Genomic DNA, 10862 nt, shown 5'->3' with positions numbered 1-10862 from the left:
AATTTGGACGCCGAAGGGCAGCGGTGGGGTTGCACACGTGCCCGCCCGCAGCTCTCACGCCCGAGCACACCCGGCAGCATCTCGTGGGGTGCACAGCAGCATCAGCCCTGGTCCCCCCAGCCCCGGCCACGCACCGCAGCCTCCGCTGCTCAGCGCTGCTATGGTTTACTTCGGTTGGTATGGTGTGGATATACATAACGTACATATGACACCATATAAAATATATATATAACAGCTATATAGCATACATATACATATAAAAAAACATGTAACATATGGTTATACCATATATACCATATACATACACCATATATAGTTATGGTTATGTACCACAGTAGCTCTGCCCACATTAGACTATCATCAAAACCCTCTTACTTTACATTAGGTTTCACCCCTAGCCTGACACTCCCTACATGGGCTTTAACAGGCATTCGATCATACGGCACGGCCTTGGTAAAACAATAATTTTCCTTCCTTTAGGAAGGAAAAAAGAGGAAGGAGGAACAAAACAAACAAACAAACAAAACACCATCTTTTCTAAAATTACATGTAATTTTAAGTGAATAGATACTTTTCAACAGAAGAATCATAAAAGCTTTTTTACAGGTTTTTTTGCAATTCAATTAAAAAAAAAATCTCTCGCAAAGGAGACGAAACATCGTTTCAGTATTCATATATACATTAAGGTATGAAACTAGGTACCTCCTGTTGCTGTTTGCAGCTGAAACAGAACTACATAAATCACTCAATGGGGCAAAAAGCCAAGAAGACTCAAACAAATCTGACTAGAGCAGTAAGAGCTATCCCATGGTTATAAATGTGTAGGCGAGTATATATATATTTTATCCTAGAAAGAGACTGATTCCAAAATGACTTTTTTTTCTTTTCATATTACCACCACCCTCTAGTGGCAGTTTTTCTGCTTTACTGAAGCAAAAATGTAGTTTAACATGGATTTTATGCATTAAGAAATGATACAAAAATTGCGAACGGCAATTTGCTTACCTGCGCTGAATTTAACGCCCAGGCTGTGCAGCCTCCGAGTCTCTGCAGCTTTGGAAAACGCCGTATCTGGCTTGTTTCAGACCTGACTTATAAAAATAAGTGCCTAAGAAAATGCTACCTTCAAAAAGCATAAAATAATGAAGTCCCCGTAATGCACAGTTGCAGAATAACCTTCCAAATGGGTAAATTCCTCAGCGCTTGGTGAGCAAATCCCAGTCCGAAGCACGGGCTTTGCCCTTTCAGCGTATTCTCTCATTAGCCCCCAAAGGCGTTTTGGTTGACAGCTTTAAAGCCAGACAAGGCAAGAGCTTCAGACAGTTCAGTCTCTGGACTTGCATCTCCTTCTTGGACATACTACAAACTCATCAATAAGGTGGTGGTTTGGGTTTTTTACTGTTTTCTTATAATTACAGTCAGAAACATCAAGAATGAGCCATTCCTAATCTAGCAGCCACCATTTTAACAAATCATTCCTAGCTGGAGATGGGCCTGAGGCACCTAAGGCATATTTAGATATTGAAACCATTATGTGTTCAGGGATGAAGGGATCTGGGGTATCATTTCAGTCTACAGGGACAGCAAAACAAAAAATAGGAGATAACGCCACAAATCCCACTAGGCTGGTCCAAGATTTAGGCGCATCTGGTTTTATACCTAATAGAGAACGAGTAATGCACAACTTCAGAAATTTGCCTCCTGCTTTTCTCATGGAGAGGTGCAGTCAGCAGGTTAGCCGGCTTGAGGCACCCGCTGGGTTGGGAAAACTCAGCGGATGAAATTTTGGAGCTCTCCAAGCAAAGCCAGCCTGCACACAGAGCGTAACCTCAGCGTGGAAATGGCTGTTCAGCTACATCCAAGGGCGTTGAATTTGCAGGCAAAACGGCATAGATAAACTGCTGGGGGGGGGGGCTTGACGCATCACACTAATTCCATGCTTTTGTAACAACAAATGAGGAACAGGCTTTTCCCCAAAACCTATCGGCCAATGACAGTTGAAAATAATTTGCTCCTGTTCTCTCTGGACAGAGATGCATGAAGAGAAGGGGAAGATAACTTTTACTTAGCCTACACATCTTGCCTTCAGCAGAGCTCCAGGCACTTTATTTGGAGGTGAGCTCTGCAAAAAGGCTTCCACACCTAGAATGGGGCTTAATCGGCCCCATTTAACTTTTTTAAATTAACTTTTTTAAAATAGTTCAGATTTGCAGCATCAGTTTAAAAGCAGAAGGTTAAACCTGTCAGTGCTCCCAACCATGCTTAGAAAATCATGGTCTCACAACCCAAGTTTTCACTCTTTAAGTCTTGCGTGTTCCTAGAGTTTTACCTGCAGGTGACACGGCATCCCAGGCAGTCCTTGGAGAAGCATCGCTCCCAGGGCCCGTAGAACCAGACCCAGCAAGTGCACTGGGAGGACACGTCACCCCGGGCTGCAGCAGCCACCCTGATCCTGCTGAAAGCAGGGTGGTCCTTTCGCTACTGTCTGCTGTTCACGCAGTAGCCCAGCGATGGCTGTACCCACCCAGCAAACAGACGAGTTTCTCCTCTGCTTCTCTTCCCAGAGAGGACTAACTCTAAGACAAAATCAAAAGCTGGGAATTCAGTTTAACACAGACACCCCCAGCCTCCCTTAGCATCTCTCACCGGTCCTCATTTTGCCTCTGACCACTATGGATGAGGACCACATCATCCTCCCCTGAGGAAACTTAAAGGTCTTGGTTCAAGGTGGTGCATCCCTGCGCGGGATCATGGCAATGGCTCTTTATGGCTCTAACCTGAGGAATTTGACTTGCACACACTAAAAAACCTCTCGGTACTTTTGTAGCAAATGATGCATACACCATAGAGCCAAAAATTTAGTGCCACTAAATATTTTATCTGATCAGCAGTGAGCTGCACAAAATAAGCATGACATCGCACTGCTCTGAATCTTCAGAGGTTAGCTCATACCATCACAGCAGCATATCCCAGCTGATAATGGGATACAGCAAAGCCTGTCTTAATCACCTGTCCAAAACCAACTGCTTCACCAGGATTGTTGGTACCTAAAGATGGAACACTGTCAGCCTGGAAATAGCGTAGTTATTTTACAGTAGTCACGTATACCCAGCAGCTGCAACTCTAGGCAGGGTGTAGCGCAGCTTTTGCAGGATATAAAATTTATACAGACTCCTGCAAAATTAGGCCAGTGACACAGAGGGACCAACAAAAACTGTCTGCTCATGGTCTGTCTGCATTGCAGTCCTTTTGCGCCCGTTTTCTCCCTGCCTGTCTTTCATCCGCCCCAGCCCAAGTGATTTGCCTTCTCTTCTGCGCTTGGCTCTTCTTACCGCTGCCATGGACAGCTCGGGCACCGTCAGGTCCCAGCTGCGAGGTGGGGAGCTCTGTTCTTCTACCACAAACCCAGTAGCTGCAAGGCCAGGTTAAAAGCGAGGAGAGAACTGAACTCAAAAGAGAGTGCAGAAAAGCTCCACAGCAATCACAAAAATAAGTCGGGCAACGTGTGAAAGCACACATGCACAAAAGAGGAAAAGAAGTTGTTCCTGGAGGAAAATGGTCAAGTACTTAAACAATTTCATGGCAAAAGAATCTGCTACCTTTATCCTCCAAAGGAGACTTTATCTTTAAATCAGTCCTTCACCAACAGGAAAACGAAATCAAAGTCCAATTCCGTCTTGCATTTGACTTGTTTATTTTGCGTGCCTGATCTGCAAAGCATTACACTACTGCTGTCCTTTGCAAGCATTCTTGTTTCCAGAGTCTCTCCTGCCATTCCCATGAACAGCTCCCGCCTTCGCACAATCGCAGCCCAAAGGCCATCCCTGCTGAGCAGTTGTCCCCGACGGGCAGGACACCGACTTACCGCTCTTGAGGCTCAGGCAGGGCCCGAGCAAACGAGCAGTGCTTGGCCTCAGCTGCATCCACCCGGGCAGGGCTGGCTTATGTCCCTGGGAGCCTGAAGATGGGACTTCTGGAGAAAACAGGGCAGAAACACCAAAGCTTCAGGCAAGCTAGTTCGCTTAGTGCCAGCACTTCTGGAAGCAATCACAGAGCTAATCACAAGCCCAGGACCAGCCACACTGCGTGGCACTCTTCTTACTGCACGATGAGGGGTTGTAGATATTGGGACAAAAAAAACCCCACAAAACAGGACGGGAGGACTGAAGTATAGCACATTGCTGATTTTCTTTAGCAAAGTTTGGTTACAGGAAGATTGGGACCCAGCGCAGTAAAAGGCAGCAGGCTGATCCATGGCAGCAGGTGTCGTAGGCGCGTACGCAAGGAAGCCTCAGATAACTGCTATCAACCAAAGAACCACCACTAGAAGGATTACAAGTGTCTCAAAAGGCTCGTGTAGGAAGAAGAGCAGACCAGAGCAATAATTAACTGGGAGAGTGTCATAAAATTATTTTCACTTAGAACGCAGACCTTTTTTTAAGTGAGTTAGATAAACACCGAGTGATAGTATTCAAATAGATACCAGGAATTTATGTTACTTTTAGATCATTAAAACCTGAATATTATGTGCATTATGCATATATTGCAACACAATACAAAATATATTAATAGTTTCCATTCCCTGCATTGTCTTCATGAAAAGTGGGGAGAAAAGGAAAGACATTTTATTCAAGAAAAAAACCTGAACGCTCCATGTAAAAGAAAAGAGTTTACAAGACGTAAATATAAAATACGTAAGAGATCTGAGAATACATTTGCTGTCAAATTCACACGCCACGCAAAGGATAATAAATTAAACATTCTGCCAAACTCCTCATGGACTCGAGGGATGAGGTACGTGAAATTCACTACAAGCTAAGCTTCCACATTGCTATTCTCAGCAGTCTGAGTGGCACCAAGAATATCAAATCTCAGCACCTGTTTTAAAAACTTTTAACTACGTCTGGATGCACTGGCTTTCATTATGTTATCATAAACGTCTTTACATCTTGCATTTAAAGCCGTCATTTATACAAGACTTTTACAGCACATTAGTACATTCAATCTCGCTTAGCTAAATTGGCGGAGTGGAAAAGCTGGCAGACAGGGTATCACCCAGCTTGGCAAAAGCACATTTGTTCTCCAATTCTTATAGTAAAGAAACTGACCAATCTTTCCAGTACTGAGGTTAGTAATTAACATATTTTTTCCAGTTACTGAGTTTCTGGTCACCTTTACTTATTCCACAGCTATGCTCCCCCCCTTAATTATGCAGGTGTTCATTACTGGCCTAGCCAATTTTACATTGTAGATAACTCTGTCTCCCCCTTAACGCATTTGTTATTTGAAACAAACTCCTCAAAGCATTAAATAAGAAACTGTGCCATAAGTTTGCATGGGGATAACAAATCTATACAGAATCATTCATCAGACAGACTCACGCCCCACACACATTTAACGTTTGGTCGTTTCACACCTCAACTCTGCAAAACTATTGGTATCGATTCTTGTGTAACCTCTCTTCAGCTTCACACCTGCAGTTTTCATCCAAGCCACTTCCTACGGCCTGGATTTTCTGCTCCCCACTTTGTATTAAGTTAAGGCTGAGACCTTACAAGGAGACCCTCAGGGACAGGACTCTGAAAGACAGGCAGCTCCACAAAAGTTTTGCTCTCCAGCATGCAATTCTCTCCTACTGTTTGTCTGTACATCTGTCCCATTCCTTCCCTGGTTATGGCTCCCTTCAGTTCTTCATCAACCTAAATATTCAGAAATTCTTACCGACAAGTCAGATGGCTCATCTGGCCGCTTCTCCAAGATCCTCTGAAGAAAACTGCAGCAAACCACCCCAGCACTGATAAGGGGCAAAGCAAGTCTCACCTCCTCCGGCACAGAAACATCACCGAGCATCCCTTCCCCGTTCCCAGAGACATCACTCACCATAAATAACGGCAGGAGTGTGATGTGAACCACCAGGTCTGCTGAACAGACGCCTCCTTTTCCTCTCCCCATAAAAACCACTGGGAACAGCCTCCAGCCATTTCAGCAACTGGTAAAAGCTGCTGGTCTGCTCCAAAGGGCTGCAGATTTCTCTTTCACCTCTTCCAATATGTCCCCTGCAACTCAGAAATGAGCAAGAAGGTGTCTGTACCACACGCGGTCTCTCCCCCCAGCCCCCTCTCCCCTTTCCCACAGGTAGCTAGTACAACAGGGAAATACTGTAGAGGCAGATAGAATTTGTACACCACTTTATTACACTGCTGAAGACCGGGAATCAGTTCTGGCGACAGCCTCTTTTCTGTTACTCAGGCTGAGGAAGTCAGTAGTACAATGTTATTACAAGGTCACTGTCCCACAGAGGGAAGCACACAAATGCTCTCAATATTGGTCATTTGCAACTTTGTCCTGTTAAAAGGGCAATTCAAGCTGCAAAGCGTAACCCCGTTACAACCAGGTGCCTTCCAGTTGCTGGTATGTTTGCAGCTCCTGTTATTTTTCCAATGGCAAAAGAGCAGACTAAACTTTTCCATGATACTGCAGTCAAAGACTTCAGGTGAAAAGCAGTAGCACAGATATTCACAACAGACTGACATGTAATTATAGCAAAGCATGGAAGGCTCTATTTGGTGCAACGTGGAAAGTCAGAGCTTACGTTTTGAGAACAGAACATGCTCATGTGATTGTAAAGAAATCAGTACTTACAGCAAGAGGCAAGACAAGTTACCATAACCTTTTGTGGGAGAGAAAGGGAATTGGTAAAAGCCATGTCTGCAATGGTATCTTTTACATTTCAGTCTTAACAGAAACCAACATTTTGACTTAGATTCCCTTTTAAAACAAACCTGATGATGTTATACATTACACAGTGTCAACTAATGATCTAACTACTACACTGACATACACCGTACAGCAGACCCATATCAGTCCTCCTGAATTTCCACGAAAGTGCTTGCACGACTGCATAGCTAACAGAAGAATCATGCAATATAAGGCTATAGGTACAGCCAAATTGACCCTTCTATTGTATTTGGAAATACTCATTTCCAAAATAAAGCACTTTCAGGGTAACTAGAAAACATACTTCTTCCAAACCTGCAGCCTAGAAGTAAGTGGTCAATGAGACATTTTAGAATGAGGTAATCATACTGCATAGGCTATACATTTAAATCCAAATTCCAAAAGTGATTTGGCTTAATTGTGAAATTATTTAAAACTGAACAGAAAGAAAAAAATCTATACTTACAAAAATCTGAAAACAAATCCAGGTTGACCCTAACAGCAAATTAGAAAATAACTCATTTACCAAGGGCATTTCCTACTATTTTTTTTTTTTTTTTTTAAAAGTTAGCCAGACAAAAGCACAATTGAAAAGAGCTGTGCTGCTTTTTCCATGGAGCTGTTCCTTTTAGAATACCTGCTCAACCTCAGCTTGTCTCCTTCAGTTAATCTGAGCCAAGACTGGTACTGGACACACAATGTCACAAGACTCCAGGGAATACTGGCCTTCCAGCCCATGCTGCAGCTTCTGTTGCCCCAGCCTGCATTCTGGAGCAATCACAAAGCTTTATGACACAGGGTGTTCAGAACATAGACCGGTGCTTAACAGAGAGTGTCAGAGACCCCAGTTATAATTTTAAACCATTTGAGAACTAAGTTATAATTAGCAATAGTGCTTTTTGTGATTCTCGTATTTTTATTTAAAATGTGTCCTTGCAGGTTCACTTTTTTTAATATTCCCTTGTATCAGTGTTTAGTTCCCAGAAATCATTCCTGTCAGGCAATGCAGTTTTCTGAAAAGATAGCATCTTCTATCCTCACCACATTTTCAATAAACTCTGTAAAAGACAGTCAACGATCAGACTAAGATAAAGTGCATATATTCCTTTCTGATAGAGGCAACAAAGTTGTGGACTGAAAAAATAAACATACTGGAAATTGAAAACCACACAAAAGAAAACTCCTACTGTGGCCATTTAGCACCCCATAATTAAGTAGTCCCACCGAGTACTGCCCAAAAATACTTTTCTTCAAGTGTCTGTTAGCTTAAAAAAAAAAAAAAGGAACTTGTAACATTAAAAATAATGGTTCCTTTTTAATTAGACTCTGAGAATCATGAATTTACGTAATCCTTGAAAGCTACAGCTCCCCCAAGGCTGGCATACTGCCTTGACAACTTGTAAGTAGTTTGCTTTTTACCCTTTGGATCCAGGCTTCAAGCTCGCAAAAGCTTTGGAGTTCTTAAGGGAATGTGAAATTTCATTGAGAAAAGAAATAAAATGATAGTCCCTTTCTGACTTCTTGGACTCAAAAATAACTACAATGGTAAAGTGAGGTTCGGGGCGAGTCAGAAAGTACGTGCTTTGGACTTTGTCATCGTAGAAGTGAACAACCTTCTCCAAACTGTTGAGGTCAGAGGTTCTATCAGTCATAATCATGATTACGTTGGGCCAGTGCATAACAGGCCTGTCGCTGGGCAGAGACACCACTGCAGGGTACTGATCCACTCCTTTGGGGGCTTCCCTGTAAGAATGGGGATGATGATACCCATGTCCCTGAAAACTCTCTGATCCACGATTGTCAAAAATTAAGGAAACATTGACGGCATCATACTTCCGGATGAAGCTGGAAATTTTCCCAAAGTAATCAGGATTTGTTTTAGCAGTCAAAGTTTTCATTTCAGATGCTGTTGTTTGTCGACTAAGGGCCTCATGAAAATAAAAGCTAAACTTGGCAAGGAGAATGTTTTTGAGCTTCATCAGCCAGAGGAAGAGGTGCGGAGGTTGTACAGCCTTCTGAGACTGCCCTCCAAACAGATGTTTTTTGGTCTCCCGTTGTTTCTCAAAAATTTGGCCCCAAGTCTGTAGTTTTGTGTGAGCACTGTGCAAGTTGACCAGGGATGGAAGGAACTTCCACTCTGAGATCTGAGCCTGAGCCTTTAAGAGATGTGCAAGCACATCTACTTCCAGCTGGAAGCTGCTTTCAAGAGGACTGAGGATTGGATGATGAAATCTAGAAAACATAACATTAATCAAGACATGAGAACTCCTGTACACAACAGTGAAATAATCAGATAGTATTTGTCAGGTTACAGTCAGAAGATCAAACATCAAAGCACAGTAAAGTGTATACAAAAAATATTGTTAATTTAAAAACCAGCTCTTTTAAGGTAATTAGGGCAAATATTTTAAAGAACATACAGCACTTCGCATTTGACAAAAACACCTGTCAGACATTTCTCTGTTAAAGCAAAAGAGTTGTATTTGCCAAGTTCAAGAACAACCACTGTTTGCCTTGATCCATGAACTACTATAACACCATTTCTCTCTAAATTCAGGTGGTTTTGTTCCAATTTAAAATCCCTTCTGGTTGTAAATTATGTCTTGATAGTTCTGGAATAGCAGTAAGACATTAAGCTAAATCAAAGGAATTATGTTATAAATTTGCTGTTTGTATAGGGAACCTATGAGGAAGCCAAGCCGAGCTTTTCTTTTTTCTTTTTTTTTTTTAATTCACAATAAAATTGTGATGAAAAATTAACAAATAGAACCATGATTAACTGTATTTACCAACAAACCAGGTCTCAAACTTCAAGCATTGGTGTACTAAAAGCAGTGAAGAGGAAAAACATTTGGCAGGATTTCATCAGATCACAATGAAGACACTGTAACAACCAATTTCTTTCACTAAAAATTCAGGTCAAGATCAGCTCTCAATTTAACAGATGTTTAAAAACAAAATGAAACAAAACACCTCATCTACCAGGTAGAAGTGCCACTGCACATCTTATTCACAAGAGTGATCCTACTATTAGAACAAATCTTGATGAAATGGAATTTTATAGATCCATTCTATAGCTTTCTCTTCTCACTTTATTTTTTCTAAATGTCAGGAAAAAAAAAAATGACAGATCCAGGCTACCTCCCTTCCACTGACGCTCAAATTACTTGTCAATTTACAACATCATCGATAAATACATACTTAATTCCAATGGTGCAAAACTGTTCCAGTTACAGATGCTAAATACTTAACTTTCAAGTCTTCAGCAAAGACAGAAGTGGCCTTTTTAGTAAACGAGTTCCCTAATAGGCATTTAGGACTCTTAAAGAGGTCTCCAATAAAGAACAACCAATAGTTCAAAGACAAGACTTGATGAAATTTCCATTTAAGTAAAGACAGATTTATCCCCTCACTTCAAAAATATCCCGGGTCTTGTTATTGCTCTAAAACAAAAAAGTTTATACTGAATTCTTCCAATCTTTAACAGCTCATCTTCAGACAAAGTGAAAGTGACTCTATTACTCCTCTCAGTTTCACACATATCACACATCACACAACACACATCATTCATTTTGGACGTATTTGGTTCAAAACCAAAACACTTCATTTTGTTCTGGACCAGAAGAGAGGTTGAGAATTTTATGCTTTTCATCCCCTCTCCCTTCACTGCTTTTTCTTTGACTTCCCATCAAGCTCTTGCCAAAACATCAACTCTTAGGCTTGTGAAAATTGTCTGACAATTATATCACTATTTCTCAGTATCTCATTTTTTGACAGCCACAATACATGTCTTGAAAGGATTTGCTATTAAGATGCAAGTCCAAATTTATTTGAAGAAAATGAAACGATGAATATCATAGATCAGCTGATGCATCATGTTCTGCAAACAGGCTGGGTGGGGTGACCAGCCACCTTCTGTACACAGTGCATGTCAGCAGCCAGCAGATCGACCTGCTACAGCAGAGATACAGTGATTACTGGCCACTTTGGTGGGCTGAGAAGTCCACAGCATATTTACACTTATTTGAACAAGCAAGAGTCAATTAAAAATAAAATTCTGCTAACAGGCAACATTACATATTTCCAATGGGTTTGGTATTCAGCAGAAAAACAGTTTTGTTTTGTTGCTATGTATTAGAAGGGGG

General features: G+C 41.7%; 1 protein-coding gene across 1 annotated transcript in view; it reads right to left on the bottom strand.

Moving 5' to 3' along the window:
- Nucleotides 1-7844: 7844 nt before the first annotated feature.
- LOC104161248 (chromosome unknown open reading frame, human C12orf66) overlaps nucleotides 7845-10862 on the bottom strand; it is a gene marked incomplete at its 5' end in the record, with an annotated part of 6237 nt that continues 3219 nt past the window's right edge. Inside the window, one exon of the mRNA XM_009699606.1 lies at nucleotides 7845-8949. Within this exon, the coding sequence (XP_009697908.1) occupies nucleotides 8133-8949 (817 nt within the window). The remainder of the gene's footprint in view (nucleotides 8950-10862) is intronic.

This window comes from Cariama cristata, unplaced genomic scaffold, assembly GCF_000690535.1.
Source record: "Cariama cristata isolate BGI_N322 unplaced genomic scaffold, ASM69053v1 scaffold19244, whole genome shotgun sequence".
NCBI lineage: Eukaryota > Metazoa > Chordata > Aves > Cariamiformes > Cariamidae > Cariama > Cariama cristata.
Note: the sequence above shows the minus strand (reverse complement) of the source record. Positions and strands in the feature narration are given on the sequence as shown.